Raw genomic sequence first — 26,829 nt, forward strand, 5'->3', positions numbered from 1 at the left:
CTCGAGAAGGGCGCGCGCGAGGTTCCGGCAGCCGCGGCAACGCCCCAGCCACGCGCGCGCTTTCCAGACCGGGAGGTCCGTAGGCGGCGGCGCGACGGAACGCAGCGCAGCGGAGGGAGAGTACGCGCGCGTAGAAGCCGACCCGCGTTGACCGAAGGAGCGAAGCGGGTTGCCCGCCGACGCAGCGACGACTGTCGGAAAAATGGGGCGCACCGGGATGCCGAGTCCGACGCCAACGCTACAGCCCCGTACCGGTCCGCCGCTTCGCGTGAAGACGTGTTCCGGCGCCCGGCGGCGCGACGCCGAGCGAACGGCGACGCGACCGCGCGGGAGCCAGGCGACACACACGGCCCGACCGACCCGGTCCTTGGAGCCAATCCTTCTTCCGAAGGTACGGATCCATTTTGCCGACTTCCCTTACCTACATTGGCGCTATCGACGAGAGGCTGTACACCTTGGAGACCTGCTGCGGATGGTGGGTACGGACCGACTCGAGAGCTGCGATTCGTTACGGACCCGGATTTTCCAGGGCCGCCGAGAGCGCACCGGACGCCGCCCGAGACGCGGCGCTCTACAGGTACCATATCCCTATCTCCGGACGAGCCGATTCCACGGACGCGGTCCTTTACGAAGAAGAGAGAACTCTTCCAGGGGCTCCCGGCAACGTCTCCGGTCTCGCTTGCGTTGCCGCTGCTTCGACCGGCCGCCGGCTTCGACGACGGACGCGCTGCTAGGAAGAGCACGCCGCGTTCCCGCCGACGGACGTGCACTCTCCGAGTTCGGGTTCGGGAATATTAACCTGATTCCCTTTCGATGCGAGGCCGACCGCGTACTACGATGAACTGGAAGTTCTTTGTTTACAACGACGGATCCGGCGACTTTCGTGAAAGATTTCGCCCGCTTCTTAGGACTGACTGACCCGTGCTCGACCGCCGTTGGCACGGAACGCTTCTCCACTTCGGTCTTCGAAGGTCTCGTTCGAATATTTGCTACTACCACCGAGATCTGCACCCGCGGTCGGCTTTACCCGGACTCGCGCCCGCGGCTTCCATGCACGCCGCGGCGCCATCCTACTCGACCGGGAATAGGAAAGTCGCCTCGCCGGCGATCGCGCAACCTGTCGCCCGGCCGGTCCGGCATCGGTCGCTCGCTCCAGTGCCATCCATTTTCGGGGCCGGTCGATTCGGCAGGTAAGTTGTTACACACTCCTGAGCGGATTCCGACTTCCGTGGCCACCGTCCTGCTGTCTATATCGACCGACACACTTTCGGGGATCTAATGGGCGAAGCGTAGGGCACCTTAGCCGGACGTTCGGTTCATCCCACATCACCAGTTCTGCTTACCAAAAGTGGCCCACTTGGTACCGTGCATTCGTCGTCGCATAATGGCGGCCGCCTCCGATCGGGAGAGGAGCGGCCCGTTTCGCCCGTTCCGAGTTCGAGAGTAGATCGAGGCCGTCAACGTCCTCGGGGCCTCCAGTCGTTCGCTTTACCGGACGGAATTGCGTGTCGTTCTCCCGCTGGCGCCAGCTATCCTGAGGGAAACTTCGGAGGGAACCAGCTACTAGACGGCTTGATTGGTCTTTCGCCCCTACACCCGGTTCCGACGATCGATTTGCACGTCAGAGGCGCTTCGGACTTCCACCAGTTTCCTCTGGCTTCGTCCCGACCGGGCGTGGATCGCCATCTTTCGTGGATTTGGTAGACGGAAACTGAAAGAAGCCGGTTGTATATATATATATATATATATATATATATATATATATATGTGTGTGTGTGTGTATGTATATGTTTGTTTGTCTGTGTTTGTCCCTCTAGCATTGCTTCACAACAGATGCTGGTGTGTTTAAGTCCCAGGGTCTAGTTGTTCGACTAAAGGCGGTGCTCCAGCATGGCCGCAGTCAAATGATTGAAACAAGTAAAAGAGTAAAAAAAAGAGTATATACTTATATATACATATATACGGGTGCGGGCGTATCGGTGTTTCCTCCAGCACCGTTTCACCATCGGTGTTGTTATGTTTACATCCCCGTAACTTAGTGGCCCTGCGTAAGAAAATGATACAGTAAATACCAGGCTTACAACGAAAATAGACCTTGAGGGAGTTTAGTTCCCTTAAAAACTGGTCCAGGCGGCAGTCTAATGAATGAAACAGACAACAAAAAAATCTGTCTGCCTATGTATATATGTATATATGTATATATGTATATATGTATGTATGTATGTATGTATGTATGTATGTATGTATGTATGTATGTATGTATGTAATCATCTATCTATCAATACATATATATATATAAACACACACATGCATGAATGCATGCATCCATGCATACATAAATATATATATTCATACATTCATACATACGAAGATACACACACATACATGTGCGTGTATATATGTATATATGCAAGTATTCATCTATCTATTAATACACACACACACACATATACATATATACATGCATACATACATTTATACATTCATACATATAAAGATACACTCACACAAACATATGCTTGCACGTATGTACGTTTGTACATATGTATGTATGTATGTAAGTATATATGTATGTAAGTATATATGTGTGTGTGTATATATGTAAGTGTGAATGTGTCTATAGATATTTACATGCTTACATTCATATACACATGCATAAAAACTTGTATGTATGAAAGTATGTATGTATATATGTGTGTGTGTATGTATGTGTGTGTATGTATGAACGTATATATGTGTGTGTGTATATATGTGTGGGTGGGTGGGAATTGATAGGTTTTGATTTTCATATTCACATAAAACTTTTCTAATCAGATTAACGCTTCTTGTGAAGAATCCAAACCGAACATTAGACTTCATTAGATTAAGTCTTGCGATTACTGTGTATGTGTGCTTGTGTGTGTGTGTGTGTGTGTGTGTGTGTGTGTGTGTGTGTGTGTGTGTGAGTGTGTGAGTATGTGTGTGTGTGAGTATGTGTGTGTGTGTGTATGTGTGTGTGTGTGTATGTGTGTGTGCGTCTGTGTATTTGTTGGTTGAACGAAATATTCTCACTCTTTTACTCTTTACTCTTTTACTTGTTTCAGTCATTTGACAGCGGCCATGCTAGAGCACCGCTTTTACTCGAGCATATCGACCCCGGGACTTATTCCTTGTAAGCCCTGTACTTATTCTATCGATCTCTTATTGCCGAACGGCTAAGTGACGGGGACGTAAACACACCAGCATCGGTTGTCAAGCGATGGTGGGGGGGACAAACATTGACACACAAACATATACCCACACATACATATATATATATACATATATACATATATTCGACAGGCTTCTTTCAGTTACCGTCTACCAACTCCACTCAAAAGTGATTGGTCGGCCCGAGGCTACAGCAGAAGACACATGCCCAAGATGCCGAGCAGTGAGACAGAACCCGGAACCATGTGGTTGGTAAGCAAGCTACTTACCACACAGCCACTCCTGAATATTAAAACAGCTTCCCAAGAATAACAAAGAAAATTAAATAACAACATTAGTAAATAAATATATCATAATATATCCAGAAACAGGAATCATTTCACTTTACACGTGTCTCTCATTCATCAAAATATTTTGCTAATTATTGTGTGACAATATCAAACCATCTCTTTCCAATAATTAAACCTGTCAGACAAGTTCACACCCGCTTTTACAGTTCCACCAATCGCATTGGTTCATAAATTTACGATAAGATCTATGCCAGAGCTGGGTTGTTGCGCGCTCAATAAATACGTGGAATTCAGTTACAGGTCTTCAGCTTAAACCTCGCATCTCGATCTTTTGTTGAAGCCACACGAAGTATCACGTACGACCGACAACTTTCACCAGAATGGATTTCGCACAACAGTTCAGGAATATTTCGCAGCGTTATTCCATTTCTTCTCTCATAACTTTTGGGGTTCTTCTCGTTCTGACGATCGTCAATCTTCATCAAGATTCAAGAATAGGAAAAATGGAAGAGAAATCGAAAACGGTAAGTCATGGATTTTGTATTAATATATTTATGTCTTTATGTATTTATATATGCATGTATGTATGTATGCATTTACGTATGTATGTATTAATATGTGGATGTATGTACGTACCGATGGATGGATGGATGGATGTAAGGATGTATGCATGAACCATGTACATATGTTCCTATACAGCACACACACACGTACGATCCATCACACACGTATACACATAAAATAACACAGGCGCACACACCTAAACATACATACATACATACATATATATATATATATATATATATATATATATATATATAGTACGTTTAAATATTTGTTGTGCAAGATTTTTTACGTGAAGTCGTGTGTTGAAACAGATATTGTTATATTTCGGAATGGTCATATTGACATATTTGGTGTTATTTTGCTTCAGTGTTATTTATTTTTTACATTAATCTTAATCTTATTTCGGCCAGAGTTCTTTCGTCACACTCCTGTGACCGCATCAGTGGTCCTTTGATTTCTTCTTTCTTATTTGTGTCTCTCCTTACTAACCGTAAGCCTTTTTGTATTTCTATTGTATGTCTTCATTTGCGCATGCTTATATCTCTATGTGCGTCTATGTTTATATAGTGTGTGTATGTGGGGGGATGCCTGTAATATTTCTATCTTCTGTTTATATACGTTCATGTAATTGGTATTTTGTTTCTGTTGTTGTTGTTTTTGTTTATTCTTATTTTGTTCATATGTTTACATCTACTTATTATTATCATTACATATGCTTGTATGTATGTATGTATGTATAACAACAATACTAGTAATAACAATAATAAATCGAATTGAAAAAAAAATATATATATACATATATATACACACACATATATATACATATATATATATATATACATTTATATATATATATATATAGTTATTTATTTCTATTTGTTTATTTATCTGTGTATTTATTATGTTTTCTGGATCCTCTATCGTCACATGTTGTGGTGTGTTAGTGCTCCATTCTAGTTTTCTATTCAGGCTACGTTTATTTTCTATTATGTGTGTAGCTTCTGTAATTTGTCTAATTGTTGCATCTGTTCTATGTGTGGACAATATTTTAATTTGTATGTTATTGATTGATCCCCCGTGTTTCTGTTCGGCGTGTTGGTACAGAATCGATGAGCTTTTACCTTCCTTGAGTTGTCTCCAATGTCCATTTACCCGCTCTCCTATGCTTCTTGCCGTTTCCCCTACGTATGTCGTCTTGTTACTGCATCGTCCCTCTATACATCTTATACTATAGACTACATTCCTGGCTTTACAGTTTGTTTGTGGGCTAAATCTACATACAGTACAGTACTTATCCGTACTGGGGGTTCTACTAAAAGGATAGGTTCTACCAATTATAGATTTGATAGGGTTGCCTGGCTTTTCAACAACGTTAATTCTTAGCTTCAGTTTGTCTAGGGTCCTTCTAAAGCGGTACGCCAGTTCACCTCCAGGGGTGGTGTCAACGAACATGACACTCTGGTATTTATGGTTATCATACCATAAGTTGGCCTTCCCTATTTTCTTTTTTGTCCTTTCTATAGTGTTCCATGACTTGTTCCTATAGAGTGGGCAAATACCATTCCTATCATTACATAATATATTATCAAATTTCTTCATGGCTCCTTTGTATACTCTGATCCTTTCTTTATGGATGTAACCTGAGAACTGCATGCGGTGAATGAAATATCGTATGTGTTTCTTTAACTCTGTAGGCTCGCACATGCGTGACACATTTCTCATTATTCTGACGAGGTCTGCCATCAAAATATTGAATTTGGCATTGTCCGCAATGGCTGAGTTCCGGTGGATCAAGTATTTTGAGGCCATAGGTTTGGCATAGTATGAATGAAGGATTTGGGTTTTATTATTCACAATTTCTAGCCAGAGTTCAGTGTCTAGCACTGGTAGTCTATGGTTGGGGTGTTTAGTGGGGTAGTCTATTGTAACCTTAATACTCTGGAGGATGGAGTTATCTATTTGCTGGATACTCTCCATAGTATTAGTTTCTATTTCTCTTTCAAGAGTACTCTCTTGTGGGGGTGCCTTTACCACTATGTTGATATCATCAACATAGCGAGAGTACATGTTTACGAGTATGGAGTTCTGTGTTAGGCGTTCTTTAAGCCTTCTGTCCCACCATACCATGGAAAGGTTAGCCACATCACCAGCGATACTAACGCCGATAGCTGCCCCCTCGTCCTAGGCATATATTTTATTATTAAACTTAAACGTGTGGCCTTTTAGGGTAACTCTTATACTAGCTCCTAGTGCATGTGCGATCATTTTCTTTACCTGATGGACATTTGCGGGGCTCCGTATGGCTCTGGTCCATCCGCGCCACCTTTCTATATGTGTCTTCCTAGCCATAGACGTAATTGTGGGCGGTCTACCTCTTAAACATCTACTGGGGCAGAAACTACTAAGATTATGCTTATCTAAGTATTCATTATTACATGTCAGTCTAAGTAGGAGGCCCAGTTCTTCTGTGTTGACATTACGGAACTCCACCTGGCTCTCGTTGATCATCTCCACGCACTTCTCCACCGCAAAATCTACGTCGATCGATGGGTATAGGGATACCACATCCATGCTACCCACCATACATCCTGTCAGGTCACAAGTGTTGTTACAGTCATTGATCCTGCTGAGGAGATCTTATGTGCTGTCACAAACATCAATTTTATATTTACCTGGTAACTTCGAATTATCAATCGCTGATAACCCAGCCTCGGCCTGTTTCATAATTTCAATCCCACGACTTCTGTCTGACAATGTTCCAGCGTATACTCGTCCCAAGCTCTTGACGGGCTCTTCCTTGACTGTTGGAATGCTTTCTTCAGATATTCGAAACTTAAATTCTTTCTGCACTCCCTTAACAAATGTCAGACTACGCGACTTTTTTGCTCTAAATCGCATCCTTGACCACCTTACAAGTTCGTCTAATCTCAAGAGGGCATTCTGCATGATTTGTTTATCTGTAGCTAGAAGTGTCACGTCATCCATGAAGGCTTTCTTAGGCGATTGTACATGGGCGATTTGTTCCGAAAAATCTACACCTTCCAAAATCAACTCCATGACTAAGATAAACCACGTGACAGATATCGTACAGCCAGCAGCAATGCCAACTTCCAATCGGTGCCAATTTGTTGTAAAATTTCCAGTCGTAAACCTCATTTCGAAACTGTCATAGTACATCCTCATTATTTTGATCACTTTGTCAGGAATGTGGAAGTGGTCCATGGCTGTTATTAGTAATTTGTGTAAATATGCCACTGTTCTCCTCGACAGAATTCCCATAAAGATCTTGCCTTGTAGGTATCCTTGATATGAGCATCCAATTCTTCTTTAGTGCACGATAAAGTGCCACTCTTCGGTTCAGTGAATAGCTTCTTAGTAAACCCGTACGGGTCCTTCAGAAACTGCCCCCGAGTCCTTTTACTTTCTTTTCGACGCTCATATCGGCGGATATGTCGTTGCACATAACGACATTTCCTCTTCAAATCGTTATACAGCAGCGCAAGGCCAGGTTTCTCATCTAGTGCAGCACATCTCCATCGCTTTCTTAAGTCGGACTTTTCCTTCCTCAACTGCTGCATTTTTCTGATCCTCTGCTTGGTCCACACTTTCCTTTCTCTAGCCGGATATTCTCTTTTATTCCAAATAAATCTTTTCCTATATCGTATATTGAGCTTGATAATTTGCCCAGTTTCTCCACTGTAGAGCCTGTCATTTTATAAAGAGCCCGACAAACCTTGTTTTCAAACTCTTTATATTTCACTTTCTCATTAGCAGCAGGCCACAAAACCCTCGGTTTCCTCTGAGTATTATCCGATGCACCAGTTTCATGACTTGTAGTTTCATCACGCGAAGAGGTCTCTGCTGTAGCATTTATCGATCCGCTGTGGTTTGAGTCCGGGGATGATTTGCCACGTGTTTTACGATCTGACGATCCACACTGCTCTGTCCTCTTCTCACAAGTCTTTCCCTGATGTATCTTCAAGCCTCTCACAGTTGCAAAGGTTCTACAGCACAGCTTGCATCCAAAGTTGTTTGCATTTCGTTCGCTGTTCGAATGAATAACCGCACTCATTTCCAAGGTCATTTCCGTGCTGACTCGGTTTGATTGATTCTCAATTCTCCCCTCTCGGTCGATCGTGGGGCTGTCATATCCATTCATATCTGTTACAATATATTACAAAGGCGAGGATCGTAAGTCCGCAGCCTCCACCAGTCTTTCCTGGTGTCGATAGTCTTTCCTATTGTCCGCTCGTCTTTCCGAGCAGTCCTCTTGTCTTTCCAAGATGCCTAACCGTCTTTCCGGTTTGTCAGTGGTTCCCTACCACAAGGTCTTAGATGTCTTGCAAACAACTTGCACATGCAAGTGCTACCAGTTAAAAGCTCCGTATACCGGAAGCTAGCAAGTGTATGGGGTCATCAGGAGAGATTGCGCGCCGTTTCGGGGCCTACCTCTCGACGGCATCAATGCGCACCGGCCCGCCTCACTGATATGAGGCCCCGCTTGCTAGATCAGCTGGTTATGAAGAACTCAATATACTTCTAGCCATCGCTCATCGTCTCTTTTTAACCAAATCCAGTGGCTAGCCTTCTCCACTGTAGATTGGATATCAGTCATGATGGTATTGACTTTACGATGAGTTAGGCCTAGCGATAACAACAGTCGTCTCACGCTGTGTCCAACAAACCCTCTACATCCAATTTCTTTATTAGCCACATGGGCCCAAACATAGAGGGGGACAATACAGCCTGATTGGGGTCAGACACTCAATGATTATATGACTTTTAAAATTTTACAAAATATAATGAAATCGAATGAAATCGAATGAGATACAAAAGGACGAAATACACACGTGAGATGAAGCAGAGAGATGGCTTACGCTCCGACCCCACGAGCCCCATTCTCCTACTGAAACATTTGTATGCAGACTTATGACATGTTCATGAGGAATCTTTCATTCCCAGCACCCTCGCAACATGCAACCATCTTTCTTTGAACATTTTCTTTGACAGGCATCTTCTTTCCAGCCTCACCTTCCTTTTAAGGAGGAAGATAAAATATCTCACCAACCCGAGACCGGAGATGAGGTTGCCTGTCGCCAAACCTTTCATTCGCGACTTCCATACCACCTCTTTCGCTATTGCTACTACTGCGAGAAAACATTGCTTATCTTCTTTCGTGAGGAAATCCGGCGGGTCAATTTTTACAATTGACTCAGACGACAGCTGTACTCTTCCCGAACCTGACAGCAGATGTTCTGCATAAACCCACACTTCAGACACTCCCGAACACTGAACAATAGCGTGCAGGCCAGTTTCCCTATCCCGTCCGCATCTTGGACAGTCGGCAGTGGTGGTTCGACCGTGTCCTGCGAGCTTATCCCGAACGGGTAAGGCTCCTCGGTAACATTGCCAGGCCAGGGATTTTTGGAAATTATCCAAACACCCCGGCCCAAACGTCCTTCGGAACAGACTGTCTAACTGGTTATCTCCGAGACTTAGGGTTTCCTCTAGGGTATCGTCGTTCCCAGCCTCTACCAACCTGCTATAGAAAAATGTGGTGGTACCAAAACCGCTAGCATTACCCGAGCGATGGAACTGTAGGAGTGCTTTACGGCACTCCGTAAACCATGTACCCAACCTCGTTCTACGAAGGAACCAGCTTTCTTGTCCACTAAAACTTGTGAACCTGGGAAACATCCGTTTCGCGTGCGGAGACCACACCTGTTAACCATTCAGGAGTAGCCAGAGATACCTCAACCTCAGCGCATGTTTGCACATCAACAGCCAAGGCATCCCCAGTCCTCCATTCAACGGCTTTTGGCAGCAGAGAACGCCTCACTAGAGGAGTGGTGCCCTTCCACAAAAAGCGGAAGATCTGCTTCTCAACCACGAACCGGGACAGGGCACGACGGTTAGGCGGTAAATGATGACCGATGCGATACACTCCACCTCCGCCCTCCCTTTCAAGGATAGCCACCGCCAAGACCAGGTCTTGACTATGCAGGTCACCTTGCTCAATACCTCTGCCCAGTTCTTTTCTACCTGGAGGTCTGGTCCAAACCATACCCCTAACAGCTTAACCGGGCCCTCCGTCCAACGTCCCACGACGCTATCCAAAGGCATCGACTTTCCCTCCAGGTGCCGAGTTGCAAGCCGACTGACTTTTCCCGGTTAATCTTTGCTCCTGCCACCGTCTCGTAAACCTTAATTGTTTCACTTACCCTCTGTAGGTGTTCCATCTTGGTTACAAGAATGGTGATGTCATCCGCATATGCTGAAACCGACTCTCCAACAGCCGGCCCCTCGGGATGCCGCTCAACTTTCGCAGTAACGGCTCTAGGCCATCACATACAAAAGTGGCGAAAGCGGACATCCTTGGCGAACCGAGCGCTTCATAGAGAACGGCCTAGAAAGAAATCCGTTCACCCGAACGATCGAATCGATGTTGTCGTATAATTGGATTATCCACCTAAAGAAGCCAAGACCCAGCCCGAACTGTGCTAGCACGGACACCAGGTATCGTTAGTCAACCCTACCGAATGCTTTTGACTGGTCTAAATGGACCAAAATCACTACCAGAATCACTACCAAACCCTTCTAAGGTATAGCGTATAAGATGGAGATTGTCCTGAATGCTTCTGCCGGGGACGGCACAGGTTTTTGCCTTGCCGATCAGAGTATTCGCGACCCGCCCCAATCTTTTTGCTAGTACCTTGGCCAAAATCTTCACCTCTGCGTTTAACAGAGTGATGGGCCTAAAGTTGTCTATCTTATCTCCCTTGTTTGGGTCCTTCCTGACCACAGTCACCACTCCCCTGCGTACAGATCTGGGAATCGACCCATTCTACTGCCAGTATCGTAAACCCCGGCCAGAATTTTCCCATACAAGTCTGGCATACTTTTGTACATTTCATAAGGCAAACCACCAAGTCCCGGCGCCCTACCAGCTTTACAGTTCGTTATAGCCTCTCTCACCTCCTGAGGTGTTATCGGACCCTCACAGCACTCAGCATCCTGCCCCGAGAGACGCGGCAGCCCGGCAAGGAAGTCCGAAAGGTCCAACCTACCATCCGATCCATTGCCCCTCCCGAAAAGCTGTGCAAAGTGCTCCTGAAAAGCCTGACACATCTCATCGGGTTCGTTCACAATCTCGCCTTGTAGGTTCTCCACAGATCGAATTGTGGAATCATTTCCACGTTGGGTTTCCATCACCCGAGCCCATCCAGCGGCATTGATCCCCTCACTCCCCATTGCACGAAGTCTAGCCCTGATAATGCATCCCATGTGTTTGGCCTCGAGGTGCTGGTTTAATTCCAGTCTCTTAGCCTTCGCCTCAGCAGCACTACCAGTCAACCCTGCTTCCTCTAATTCCTTAACCAGTTCTAGTTCCCTCTTACGCTCTCTTGCCACTAAACCTATGCTATATCTAACAGACTCAAATTTAATGGCTCTTTTGAGGGCGTACCACCATTTATTATTAATGATGGTACCAGTTAAAGCCCTCTGTATCAGTAACTTAATCCGGCTTCTGTACTCTTCGTTCGCCAAATGGGACTTATTGAGTTTCTAGTAACCGGATCCTCTACTCTGTAACTTATCTAGGTTCAGCTTACAAGTGACCAATTTATGATCACTGTAGCTGACCAAGTGGAACTGTGGACACTTAGCTATGGATCTATCTGTTTCTCTAATTAGAATCATCCTATCTATATAGGACTTAAAAGACCCGTCACCACTTAACCATGTCCACATTGGGGTGTTCGGGAATTCAAGTCTGTATGGATCTACTAGCTGAAAGCGACTTAGTAGATCCCGGAGACCGGCATTAGGTATTCTATTTTGGTTCGAGCCACCATTATCCACGCGCGCATCTTGAATAACATTAAAGTCCCCTAACAAAACTAATGGGTACTACGTACCAAGAAACTTCTCTAGGTCTCGGAAATACTCAGACTGACCATTGTAGGGGGCGTAAATTGCCACCAGTCTGATTTTCTTACCGCAACTTAAAGTCAGGTCGAAGACGACCAGCCTACCCTCTGGGTCACAAAAAATTAACTTCTTCTCTGAAACCCGGTTTCTTTTTAGTAGGACCAACACCCCCACACCCACCCGCCGGTGGACTGGAGAAATAAATTTCTCGTATCCGTCCAGGAGTGGGAGCAGTCCTCTTGATCCCTTTAACCGGGTTTCAGTAGCAACAATGACATCCTAATTATGTGACATGACGTCGTTTAAGAAGCGACCTTGCTTCCATCCCGCCGTCAGGCCACGCACATTTAAACATCCAACGTGAACTGCCATAAGTCTTACCTCAATTTCTTATGTCTTCGCTAAAAGGCGGAGGTGGGTCCGCCTCTTTTTCTTTTTCTCGGGCTCGTGGAGTCGTTTTAATTAAGCCAACATCACTCCGATGTCATTTGCTAGAACGTTGTAAGACGTTCTGTCTACGTGGTAGACTTCGAAACCGTCTTTAACGTTTTTGCATCCAGTTCTTTTTAGTTTTTTAATTTGTATTTGGCTCATTAATCTCGAGTTTGAGGTTCGAACCGCCATATATAGAACTTCTTTTTCTCGTATTTCTTTTGTTTTTGATTTTTTGGCTTTTTCATGCCTTCTTTGAGTTTGCATTTTTGCCAATGATTTAACATTTCTCTTTAATTTCCTTTTGCTACCAGCTCTCTTCCATTCCGTCTCTTCTTTATTTCCGCTCTCATTTTCTTCTTCTGTGCTTTCTTCTTCTGTTTTTCCATTCTCTGTAGTTTCATCTTCCGAGTCTTCTTCAATGTTGTTCTCTTTTTCTTTTTCTTCACCACTCAGGCATTCGGACCTAACATGGCTCTTCTATCCACATTTAAAACATCTGGGTTTTCTACCTTCCACCATGACTACTAACTTCGTACCCATTGTATCTATGACCTCTGGAATTTTTTCTAGGGTCATAGGCTCTGCTTGGATCAGCATTTTTATTGTTTGGCCAAGCCAGACTTTGTCTTCTGTTACTTCCGCAGAAAGCAGTGTGATTTCTTCCTCTAGGTCATACAGTACTGCCGCTACTAGCCATTCGGCGTCCGCCTCCGGTGGTACACAGCTTATCTTTATTCGGGAGGTTCTCCTCCCCATATAAAATGGCAACAGTACTACCTCATCCGTTCGAAGAGGCTCCACAGAATACTTTTGCGCCTGTTCCACTGTTGACATCCTCACTTCAACAGCTGCATATCTTTTTCCTCTGGCCAAATATGTGATGTTATTCCAAATTGGCCTTAAATATTTTTCTACACTTCTGTCATTGACATAGTTAATTTTTTTCTGTTCAACATTATATGTTTTGAAAATTACAGTCCTTTCGAGTGCATCTTTAATGATGCTATGAGGAGGGACCACCTTTATTTCGGTCCCTTCTTTTGTTAACAGCTCTCGGTTTGCCTTCAAATTGGTTGTATCAATTTTCCTTGAGTTTCCTCCGGCGGCAGCCGCAAAGCTCCTTATTGGCTCTTCTAATATCCTTCTGCTCACTACAGAATCCTTACTGGTACTTGGCACTGGAGATACACTCTCCCTACGCGCGACAGTACCTTCCATTGTGTAAAAACACTAATAAATAAAGTAAAACGTTTCCCCGCAAGGGGGAATTAAAACAAATTTTGCTTCAAAACAAGCAATAAATAGTCCCTTTTTTCAAATTATAATAATCGAATTTAACTGTAACAGACATAAAATTTTAACATTGTACACTGCATAATAAGCGACATTATTAAGAAACATGCGTCTCCATCCGACTTCGATAGGAAAATGTTCCACTTTCCAGCCTGCGTCTTCACATTCCTCAAGGTTTTCATAACGGTTCAATTTTCGAGCCCGAGCGGCGTCCATATTATCTTCATGAGGAACTGTTAGCTCGACTATATTTACAACTTTTTTCACACCACATCAAAATATCTGTGTTTTTCGATACTGGGATGGGAAAGAAAACCTGGCACCCTGGTAAATCTGCAGTTACCTCTCAATAGCCGTTCCACTTTTCATTTCTCTCAGGATGTTTCTTGATCTTTTTCTTGAAACGGATCCGCTGACCTGGTCGCACGATGGTAATGAAATCTCTTGATGGTACTTTTAACGGTTTTTCCTCAGTGTTGTTGAGGTGAATTTGGTTCTTTATAGCATTGAAGATAACCTTAAGGACCAAGTTGTGCCTCCATGTGTACCTGTTCAATGCTAATGAACAGTTGGAAAGAATACGTGTTAGTGTACCGACCTTTCTACATTTGCAGATGTCAATCTCTAAGACGTTCCATCTTTGAAACAGGTGATATGGGAAAGTGCAACATTGACAACAAAACATTTGTAGAGTAAATGCAGGGCTAATTCGACTAAGCAACATGCTATGCGTCCGTTTGGAGTGTTTCAGGCCCTAACCTGTCATGCAAAATTGGGTGGGGTTTGTGTGATTTTTGAACGCACCGAAAAGCTGTCAGTGGATATACTCTCCTTTGCAGCAGTGTGCGCTGTGTCTAACACGACCCATCATCGGAAATTTTGGCACCTCACGTCGGTTTGTTGTCCTACATCACTCATAGAGTAAATTTGGATGAACTGTGGTTGTTCATTCGCGGGTACCAGAGAAATCCAATGAGGGGATAGACTTGCCCTTGAACTTTGACGTCGGCGTAAATTCATGTTTATCTATCTTCTTAGATTCACCAAACGATGTCATTTGAAATGCAGAGTTGTATTGTCTGATATTGTTCAGAAAATCCTTTAACTGGATTGAAGCGCCTTCTAGAAGATTCCTAAGGTGTTGAGATGTAGTGTTGGCAATGATACCTGTCCGAATATGTTGTCATCTATTGCATTGTTTTAAGTTCTAAACGATAATAAATACCTGAAGTTCTATTTATATGATGCTATTTCTATTTTTTCACAGAACCGTTTCATCTCCAAGAAATCTCTCGACGATAAACCTGATGACACACCAAGTAAGAACTAATTTTATAGCTAAAGTCATTACCCGTGTCTCCTTAAGTCATGGTTTATAATTTCACACAACTTTGAATTAGTTCCACATTACTATCCACATGTCCACAATAGTATATACTAAGACACTTGCCTGAATTTATTTCGAAATATATTCTACTTTACAATAATTTCCTAAATAAAATGTTACTCTAATATACAATGCCATTTATTGTGTATATGAGTATATATGCAGTGCTACGTCGATAATTGTACCAAGCAGCATGTCGTCTACTAATAACAGTCGACCGATCACGTAGAGATGAATTAGGATACCTCTACCACAATGGCTGAGCATATTCAACCAGATCACAAAAAAGAATGTGAGAAGGGGCACTAACAATGCACACTTCAACTAAGTGAAACCTTCACGTTGAAAACTTTCGACTTTACATAAATACAATAATTTAACATCCATATAAGTACTTTATGGCAACCAGTATTTGCCCATTAAACTCACCTTCCTGGTAAACCATCCACAACATTCCCCAGGGCATGTGATCGTGTGCCTTTTCGTGGTTTACAGCGTCTAAACCTTGGAACTGGAAGATCTGTCTTTGAATGACTATCTGGTCAGGTGTACCGCGTGTCGGACGGTAATATTGGGCGCGACGTTTTCCCTACATATCTTTTCCTGACATCATATGTAGACTTTTCTATAATTAGAATACACTCTTTGATCTTTTTTTGAAAAAATTGTGATTGTCACCCCGTATTACCATTGCCTTGGTGTTTTTTCCAGAGGTCCCATCCACCTAGCATACATGGGTCACTCAGAGAATACCATCTGTATTTAAGGTTTCTAAAATATCAAGCCGAACGTGCTTTTCACTTGCAGTTTTATCACTTTTAAGTGAATTTAGCTCAAATAAGCGTTCAACCGAAGAAGAACCTGACGGAAATAATACAATCACGAATCCATTTCGATGTCCAAATTCATTCCGGATGGTCACTCTCAATTTGGATGCAAAAGTCTCCACATTTTCGCTTCTGATCCCAGCATCCACTGCGGCTTCCAACTGTATTCTGTAGGTCGCACTGGACTTACCAATTTCCAGTGTTCGACAGATTGTAGGAATGTTCAGGTTTTCAGACATTTAGGTAGTGACGAGTTGACAACTCGTTCAGCAAAGAGTGAAAGAGGACCGAAATCTATCACAAACCTCTGTCACCAAGTATTTCTATACCAGGCACCCTTATAAATATCCCTGTCTTAAAATAATATCTATACCATAGAGAGGAGAGTGTGTATCCTGCACTGAAGGCTGCTATGACCTCTCCATTAAGTTCACTGACGACATTCCTTCCAATCAATCCTTCTCACGGTTATCAGTGCCAAGGTGTGCACTGAAGTTTCCTTGCAGGACAAATGACTTTGCCCCAAATATATCTAAAGCTGAGGTGAATTTGCTTAAGAAGGATTTGTATTTGACCCCGTTGTTTGCTGCATATACTTACAGCAGCCACAGTGGTCCTTCATATTCAGCCTTAGCTTCAAGAGGTGAACACTCACACCTAGTAGGTTTCACTCAATAATACAATCCGAAAGCTGGAGATTGAGAGTATCCTAATCCCACCTGTGCAGACATTGCTGGCACCACAGTTGCGTAGTGGAGTTTCAAGCCTATATCCAGGTGTACGCTATCGGAGAAAGGAAATTTTGTAGAGGAGACACCGATTATATCTTACAGGCAGATTATATCTAACAATTTTGACGTTTTAATTCTCAATTATTAAAGGTTCCCTTCTTGATCTGCTTTGTTGTCCTGAGACCGTCAATATTGTGCTCCCATCAAAAACGGTAAGTCATGGATTTTGTGTTAACATATGTATGTCTGTATGCATGTATTTATTTAGGTATGTATGTGTGCTTGTGTGTGAATATGTGTGTATGTATTATGTATGTGTGCGCAGTTAGGGCGCAGTTTAAGCTATCTTTTCGTGTAAGAAGGTTTATGTTCCTATAACAGGTGTTAATTTTGTAACACTTTAAAATGCAAGATAAGAAAGTTCATTTTCGGCACTTGATGCTTTGGGAACCAGACAAAAATTGCTGCAGCTCGGCTGGCATGTGTTACTCCATCCCTCCATATTCGCCAGATATTGCACCTTCGGATTTCCACTTATTCAGGCCTCTTGCAGAATAGTTTAATGGTAAAAATTTTAATTGCCTTGAATGACGTAAAAGATACCTCGATGAATTCTTTGCCATGAAACCACCTCAATTCTGGAAAGAGGGTATTTTCAAGTTAATGGAAAGATGGAGAAGCATAGTTTTACAAAATGGTTCATATTTGGTTGTTTAAAATGCAATGGCAAGTATTTATTGGCCCTTTATATTCCTTTAAAAATCGGCACGAGCTTTCCATGCAACCCAATATAAATACATATATATATATATATATGTATAAACATATACATATATATATATATATATATATATATATATATATATATATATATATATAATCACACACACACACACACATATATATATATATATAAATTTTTATACACTTACATATATACATCTACATATACACACTATATTTAAGGAGTGAATAACCAGTTATATAGCACCCGTGTACAAAATATCTAATCCTCATCCCTTTCGTATGCAGTCAATTTATAACCTACTATATATGTTCCCTAACATTTTTCTTACAAACTTTTGTGATATTCCATTGAACGCCAAAAGATATGTTGACCTTCGAGCTTCAATCCGGAATATTATTCACCAGTGCTAGAAATACCCGACTCTTCAGTGATCATGATGGATAACTATACTAAACAATATCAAGGCAATAGAGCTTTGCATAAATTCAAACTACTTTTAAATATTGCATCCTATTGCCTTGACAGATTCTCCTAAGGACGCAGTGGAATAGTCCTACAGCGGATTAGGACGCCGTACATGAAAGGTTGGCGTCGGGCTTCTCTTGTGCGTCAGCAGAATGCGCAAGTCTACGTTTCTAGTCGTCTTCAAACTACCAGCGATTTTAGATAGCAAAATTAGTCTACTCTTGACAATGAACAGGGATATTAGCTGTTTATGTAATGTGTATGCTTTGCCATATACAAGCATGAAATAATGAAATACCAGATTCACAGAAAGGCATGCAGTTGCAGCAAATCTCCAAGACGTAACACGATATAATAGATTTGGTGGAATGGACAATGTCGACGTCACCCACATCTTCATAAAATGCTGTCCGAAAATGTTGTCATGTATTGCATTCTTTTCAGTTCTAAACGATAATAAATACTCTCTATTTTTCCACAGAACCGTGTCATCTCCAAGAAATCTCTCGACGATAAACCTGATGACACCCCAAGTAAGAACTAATTTTATATTGTATAAGACAATAACTTTGAAGAAATGTTCAGGAATGAGATTAATATTATAAAGTATCCAGCTTCCAGTTCTACAGTGTTTAGCTAAAGTTATTCACCCGTGTCTCCTTAACGATTTATAATTTCACCAAAGTTGAATTGAATCTACATCACTATCCATATTTCTTCAGTAATATATACTAAGACACTAGTCTAAATTTCTTTTAAAATACATTTTACTTTACAATAATTTCCTTTATAAAATTTACTCTTTTATACTATGACATTAATTGTGTGTATATGAGTGTGTGTGTGTGTGAGTGCAGCGCTTCGTCGATAAGTGTACCAACCATTGTTCGTCTGAGAATCGAATGCCCGACCTAGCGCATCAATGCGTTTATATCTAGAAGTTAGCAATCTTTCAGTCTTGTGCTTCCAATCACTCGTGAATAGATTCCCGAAGTAACGATGTTACACTTTCCTGCAGAGTGTGTGTTAGTCATCCCTGCCTTGGAGCACTCGGCAGCCAACCCATTGAATGCGTGTCGAAAGTGAACATTACATGAGTCAGATAGCAGCATGTCGTCTGCAAATAGCGGTCAACGACCCCTACAGACGAAATCAGATACTGCTCGCACAATGGCTGAGCCATGCTCACCAGATCATAAGTAATGTGAGAAGCACTAACAATGGACTCTTCTAGTGAAGTCTAAACTCCATGTTGAAAACATTCGGCTTTTGCACAAATTCAAACATTTGGGCATCCGTACAAGTATTTTACAGGAATAATAATTTGCTCAATAATCTCGCCTTCCTGGTAAAACCATCCGCAACATGCCCCACGGCACGTGGTCTACAGCGTATTCCCCTTGGAAATATTTCAACGTTTTCTCGAAGATCTGCTTTGAACTAATATCTGGTCGGGTGTACTGCGTCCAGGACAGTAGTCTTAGACGCGACCATTTACCTACGTATCTTTTCTAGACATGTAGTGTAGACTTTGTCTTGAAAAAATCTGTGATTATTACCCCGGATTGACATTGCCCTCGTGTCTTCCCTGATGCCCCATTCCACCTAGCATACATGGGTCACTCAGAAATACCCTGAGTATTTAAGGGTTTAAAATTATCAAGACGAACGTATTTCTCTCCAGCAGCTTTATCACTTTTCAGTGACTTTAGTTCGAAACAATATATACAATCATTAATCGATTTCGATGCAAAGTTTATTCATGTGGGTCTCTCTCAATTTGGATGCAATATTATCCACAATTTTGTTTCTTATTCCATCATCCACTACTGCTTTCAACTTTATTCTGCAGGTCGCACTGGACTTACCAATTTACTAGGTTCTCCCAAATGTAGGCATCTTCCGGTTTCAGACATCTTGGTAGTGATCAGTTGACAACTCTCTCCACTCCTTTTACCCGAACGTCCAGCACAGAATCAAAGATGACTGAGACGACAACATCTATCAAGAATTTCTGTCACTAAGCATTTCTTTCCAAGTACCCTTATAAACAATCCTGTCTTAAAACGATAACTATATCATAGAGAGTCCGTTTCCTGCCAGAAGACTAGTATGGCCACCCCATTAAGGTGTGTGACGCCATTCCACCCAATCAATACTTCTTGCGGTTATCAGCGCCAAAGTGTGCACGGAAGTCTCCTTGTAAGACAAATGACTTTACCCCAAAATATATCTAAAGCTGCTGCAGTGAATTTGTTAAGGAAGCATTTGTATTTGGCCTCGCTATTGGTGCATTTACTACCAGCAGCTACACCACTCCTTCATTCTGCTTGAGCTTGAGGAGGTATCCCTTAATACCTAGTGGGATTCACTTCATAATCCAATCCGAAAGCTAGGGATTGTGAGCATCTCACTTCCGCCTGTGCTGACATAGTTGGTGGCACACCTGCACGGTGGAGTTTCCAACCTACTTCCAAGTGTATGCCTCCGAAGTAACGAAGCTTTCTTGAGGAGACACCGATATAGCTCTTTGTCTCGACCGGGTTTGACAGTCTAATTCTCAATTATAAATGGTTGATCCCTACTGGACCGGCTTCGGGGTCCTGGAACACGCATATTTTGTACTCCTTCCCATTCATCCTAGATTAAGATGAGTGGAGACTGCAATATATTTCCCGAATGGACTCCTCCACTCAAGATCCGTACGCTAATATTATCCCTCTCGATGGATGACGCGGTATGGCTATTCCTTCGAGCCCTTTCCATATTGTAGCTATGATGGCCTGATTCGCGCCAAACACCAAGCTGATATTTGTAATTGACCAATCAGGTGCCAAGAATTGACAATATGGCCTACATATCTATAAAGAAGAACTTTATCATCATTATGGTCACAAATATATATATATACTCACATCCAAGTTCAACTACAATCCAAACATCCGTTCTTAAGGGAGCCAAATACACATTCTGATATTCTGAGATTAATCTCTCAATTCGTTGACATCAACGTCAACAACAGGCTCAATAGACAATGACTAATTTTCTTCCTTTAAAATTTATTCTTAGCGAATCCTTTACTTCTTTCATTCTTTTTCGATTTCATCATTCACTCATTCTTTTTCTCTTAAATTTTAAATTTCTCTCCTCTCTATCAATTCCTTCCAAGCCAACAACTTCCTTTGTATAGGATTCAAGAATTCTTTCTTTTAAACTAAATTGTTTCATTTTAATTTCACAGAACCTGGTCCCGGATCATTGTATACACGGTGGGGCAGAACAAGTTGTTCTCCTTATTCAAGCCTTGTATATGACGGTTAGTACAAACTAAACTATACTTCTGTCCACTCCTTCTCTCATTATCTTTCTCTTTTCTCTTTTCATACCTCTCATTTTCTCATTGTATCGCTCTTCTCTCTCTCCCCCCTCTCTCACGCACACGCACTCACACGCAACACAGCAATCATCTCTGATATATCACATTTGAAACGATATATAGAGTCTGCACAAGACTGCTTATTCCTTTGTAGGTATTTGGTCAAATCAGAATTTTATAGGTTGTCTAGCGTTGACCAGATGAAAAGGATGTTGTCTAACCACAGAATATAGACATCTGTACTTAAATTATAGATAGGGACTAGACTGGGGTCCAGTATAGCGATCAAGAACTCCTGGCTGACTGGTATGGAGTGTAGATATCAAATACCAAGCCTGCTAATTGGTAATAAATTGTACTGGCTACGGATGGTGTTTTGTACGAGTATGACCACGGGTGAAGAATGGCAGCTTGACTAACATTAACTAAATTGACTATTGATTGTTGTTATAGACTAAATTGAACAAGGTCTAATTAGAATTGATGACAGTGACTGTAAATGGTTAATGATATGAACGCAGAATGTACAATGTGGACTGGACAAACCACACACTGTAATTAATGGACAAAGCTAACTAAGGGCTGTATTTATTAAGAATCATATGGAGGACTAAGTACCACTGAGAGAACCCAAGTGAGTACATATTGCACTTCTATTCTTCTCCGCCTTACCGAAATCGTCCTATCCCTAAACCTTTCTATTTCCATGCGCCACCTCCCCTCATTAATTGTCCAGTGTATCTTTGTAAGGTAACGCCGGCACATCCAATTTAAAGATACTGCTTCCCACATCTTCTCCAACCAACCTCGCATCCTTTGTGAATCTGCTCCCTATAAACCCTACACATGTCCTTTAACGGTTGCCGACATCGCTGTCCATTCTTCTTAAACACTACGCCATCAATGAGCTTCAAAATTCATGCGCCACGTCGCCTCATTAATTGTCCAGTGTATCTTGGTAAGGTAACGCCGACACTTCCAATCCAAAGCTACTGCTTCCCACATCTTCTCTAACCAACCTCGCATCCATTGTGAATCTGCTCTCTATAAACCCTACACATATCCTTTATTGGTCGCCTTTCCGCTGTCCATTCTTCTTAAGCACTACGCCATCAATGAGCTTCAAAATTCACCCCACCTCAGTTCGTGCTTTGCATGAAATAAAATCTGTGTGATCATAATATTATAGTATGTGGTAGGCCCGTCTCGTGATAGGCTTGACTCGTCCGAGACAACCGATGGATATAGCCAGCCACGCCCTTATGGTCGGCTAAACAGTATTTCATCCCCTCTTACCCACCTTCTCTGCATCTCGCCGTCTCTCGTATTGTTCTACTCAAACCACATGCAATTCACATCACCAACAATTTTCCCGTTCGAACGTGAACGACATCTTTTCCATTTCGGGAAATCACGACCACATGCGTTACAAAATCTCTTTCCTTTCTCCGTTTATTGACATCTACACACGAACATCTACCCCATGCAATACACATCACAACCACAAATACTTACCCGTACAACACACACACATACACACACACATGAAGAGAAGAGAAACGCACAGCTGCAAACTCATGCGCACTCCCATCCAGCAACACACAGCTTACACTTACATAAACACTAACATATACACCACAATTCGTTCACACGTGACTAAACATGACTCCTTTTAAGGGTCAAACTGTAATGAATGTTTCCGTTATTTCATATATAATTTTGCTTAATATCTTTTTTACTTGATTTATTCTTACCAATTCAAGGTTTGGCTGGTGGACAATTTCATGAAAACACAGGTGGCGGAAGTAATCTATTGTGTCTACCCAACGATCCCATTTGGGCCAATTATACTGCAAAAGTTGAAAATGGTGGTCGGATTTATGGCAGTGAATATCAAATACAGTATTACGACACCAATGCCATCTTTTCTTTTGCTAACGCTAAATCACTTAATAATCACAACCCTCCGTGCGCTGTCTGTTTGACACGACAACCTGCTGTTGTTATGATGTTACCAGCCGGGAATGAGTGTTACACTGGTTGGACAGCTGAGTATTCAGGATATTTGATGGCCGAACATCATAATCATAAGGGCAGATATAAATATGTGTGCGTGGACTACACCAGAAGCTGATACAGCAGGTTACAGAGACGAAGATGGAGCTTCTTTATATTTCGTTCAGGCTTCTTGTGGTTCATTGCCATGTCCACCGTATGTCGAAGGTCAAGAATTAACCTGCGTTGTGTGCAGTAAATATTGAATAGAAATTAAATTCGGTTCCATATGAAAATATGTCTGTGAATTACATGAAATAACATAAAATTTTAATTGTGTTACCTAATATTTTCCTTAAAGTATGTCTATCGTTACAATAAAACTGTTGTACTAGTTTACAGAAGATATTGAAAGCTATACAAAATATGCGACGTAGAATGCCAGAAATATCCTCAAAAATAAGAAAAATCTAAATCTGTCGGAATGATTTTGAAAACATTTTGTAAGATTTCAGTTTACCAAACTCAATGTTGAAAGAAAATGCTATTTCGTTTAACAGTATTTTCTCTTCTGTCTCATGATTCAACAAAACCCCAAATAAAGTACCACCATAGAATTATATCAGCTTTTCGTGCACAGCCTTATAAAATATAATGCTTGGCGCTACTATCTCAGACATCTTGGTTTTCAAATTACAACTCGGATTCTGACAAGGAGCCATGAACCGCTACATTACTTAGCACAGAACTTAACTGATTCTTTCAACAACAACCAGATACTTCCACACAATCCATTCTATTTGCCGTTATTAATCAGGAAGCTTTCCGTTCCATTCCTACCTACCCCATATCTTATAAAACTTATTTATCGTCTACTTTACAAATATCACAAAATCTTTATTCTAAGATTTCTGAGAGTGTGGAATTTACAAGATGAATCCTTCAAAAGGCAGTATAAATGAGTATTGGTGCTGCCAATCCTAAATCTAATCACAACCCCCACCCCCCCACCTCTCCACAAAATAAGACACAAATAAACTCGATACACTGAACACTCACCTCATACACTAAATGAATGGTTCGGCTAACAGCATCACGTTGCAATAAACATCAAAGAATCATTAGTGTTAACCATCCCGCTGTAATTATTCTGATGGCAAATCCGCATTCGCTTCTCTTGATTACGAATATTCTCCTGAGTGTAAATTCTAAACAAACTCTGAGAATATGGACGCTGGTAAATCTTGAATTTTTCAGTTGTTAGTGATGCAGCATAATTTGATAGTTAAAACGACCGCCATGTGTTTAAGCTGTACAGAGCATGCGCAGCTGCATATGCAACACGCGACTACAAAAGGAAAATGATGGGGCTATGCTGAAATCTGATATGGCTGTGAGATTTTAGCTTATCTCAAATTAATCTTAATTCGACGGCGAAATTGAGATTATATTATATATATATATTTATATATATAATATTTAACCTTTTAAACAAGCCTTCTGTAGTTTTTTCACTTTTTACTATTTTCTATATATATATATATATATATATGCTCTTTTTTGTTTACTTGTTTCAGTCATTTGACTGCGGCCATGCTGGAGCACTGCCTTTAGTCGAGCAAATCGACCCCAGGAATTATTCCTTGAAAGCCTAGTACTTATTCTATCGGTGTCTTTTGCCGGACCGCTATTACGGGGACGTAAACACACCAGCGATGTTGGGGAGACAAACACAGACACACATATATATACATACGACGGGCTTCTCTCAGTTTCCGTCTACAAATCCGCTCACAAGTCTTTGGTCGGCTCGAGGCTATAGTAGAAGATACTTACTCATGGTGCCACGCAGTGTGACTGAATCCAGTACCATGTGGTTGGTAGGCAGGCTACTTACCACACACACTCCACTCCTGCGCTTATAGAGAAAAATAGGTTGCTCTAAAATAGAGAGCAATGCCCATGTGCGTTAGAAAGAACGATTGATCTCTCCTTTTTTGCAACAGTATTTCATCCCCTCTTACCCACCAGTTCTCCGCATATCGCCGTCTCTCGTATTGTTCTACTCAAACCACATGCAATTCCCATCACCAACAATTTTCCCGTTCAAACGTGAACGACATCTTTTCCATTTCGGGAAATCACGACCACATGCGCTACAAAATCCCTTTCCTTTCTCCGTTTGTTTACATCCACACACACACATCTACCCCATTCAAACATACGTAATAATACACATCACAACCACGATTACCTAATCGTGCACACACACACACACACACACACACACGCGCACATACACAAACACACAGACACACACAAACACACGCAAATACACACACATACACACACAAACAAACACACACACACATATATGTAGAGAAGACAAACACACACGTGCGAAAACATGCGCACTCTCATTCAGCAACACACAGCTTACACTCATATAAACACTACACATACACCACAATTCGTTGACACGTGACTAAACATGACTTCTTTTAAGGTCAAACTGTTATGAATGTTTCCGTTATTTCATATATAACTAGCAGTATCGCCCGGCGTTGCTCGGGTTTGTAAGGGAAATAACTATAAAGCATTTTTAGAGAGTTATAGCCAAAAATAGCCAAAAAATGGAAAAAAATTATGGTAAATTTTGTTTGAGAGTTAAAAGGTGGAGTTGCGCACCCTAGACAGTCTGTGGTTTGTTTCTGATTCTCGACCCCATATCGAATTTATCCATTTTTTCAGAACTGGGGGAACTTTTCAAAATTTTCGCTGTGTTAGTTTTGAATTATGACATTGGGCTATGTGTGTGTAAAGTTTCATCAGAATCGGTTGAAAGCCGTGGTCAGGATGAGGGTACAAGCAAACAGACACACAGAAACACGCACAGACAAACTGCCGTTTATATATAGAGAGATTTGCTTAATATCTTTTTTATTTGATTATATCTTTTTTATTTGATTTATTCTTACCAATTGTAGGTGTGGCTGGTGGACAATGGTTCGACCACTCAGGTGGCGGAAGTAATCTCTTGTGTTTACCTAACGACCCCATTTGGGCCAATTATACAACAAAACATGAAGATGGAGGTTGGATTTATGGCACTGAATATCAACTGGAATTCTACTCAAATAAACTCTTTTCTTTTGCTAACGCTGAATCAATTCACCAACACAACGTTCCGTGTGCTGTCTGTTTGACACGACAACCTGCTGTTGTTATGATGTTACCAGCCAGGACAAAGTGTTACCCTGGTTGGACGATTGAGTATTCAGGATATTTGATGTCCAGTAATCATAAAGAAAAAGGCCGGCTAGAAATGAGTGTGTGGATCATGCACCAGAGGCGGATCCAGCAGGTGCGAAAAAACGAAAATGGAGCCGTATTATATTTTGTACAGGCTTCTTGTGGTTCATTGCCATGTCCACCGTATGTCCAAGGTCAAGAATTAACCTGCGTTGTGTGCAGTAAATATTGAATAGAAATTAAATTCGGTTCCATATGAAAATATGTCTGTGAATTACAAGAAATTATATGAATTTTTAACTAATATTTTCTTTCAAGTATGTCTATCGTTAAAAGAAACTG

The 26,829-nt window shown here is 41.8% G+C and overlaps 1 protein-coding gene and 1 long non-coding RNA gene across 2 annotated transcripts in view; both read left to right on the top strand.

Annotated features, from left to right (window-relative positions):
- The first annotated feature begins 868 nt into the window (after nucleotides 1-868).
- LOC118766849 lies at nucleotides 869-11,862 on the top strand. The gene is made up of 3 exons (XR_005002759.1): nucleotides 869-1,092; nucleotides 9,891-9,895; nucleotides 11,853-11,862. It is a non-coding gene; the product is annotated as an uncharacterized LOC118766849 (long non-coding RNA).
- A 2,405-nt stretch (nucleotides 11,863-14,267) lies between these two features.
- LOC118767014 overlaps nucleotides 14,268-26,829 on the top strand; it is a 116,996-nt gene continuing 104,434 nt past the window's right edge. Inside the window, exons 1-4 of the mRNA XM_036510920.1 lie at nucleotides 14,268-14,355; nucleotides 16,802-16,863; nucleotides 18,346-18,397; nucleotides 21,106-21,180. Coding sequence (XP_036366813.1) covers nucleotides 14,268-14,355; nucleotides 16,802-16,863; nucleotides 18,346-18,397; nucleotides 21,106-21,180 — 277 coding nt within the window. The remainder of the gene's footprint in view (nucleotides 14,356-16,801; nucleotides 16,864-18,345; nucleotides 18,398-21,105; nucleotides 21,181-26,829) is intronic.

This window comes from Octopus sinensis, linkage group LG18 (genome assembly GCF_006345805.1).
Source record: "Octopus sinensis linkage group LG18, ASM634580v1, whole genome shotgun sequence".
Lineage (NCBI taxonomy): Eukaryota > Metazoa > Mollusca > Cephalopoda > Octopoda > Octopodidae > Octopus > Octopus sinensis.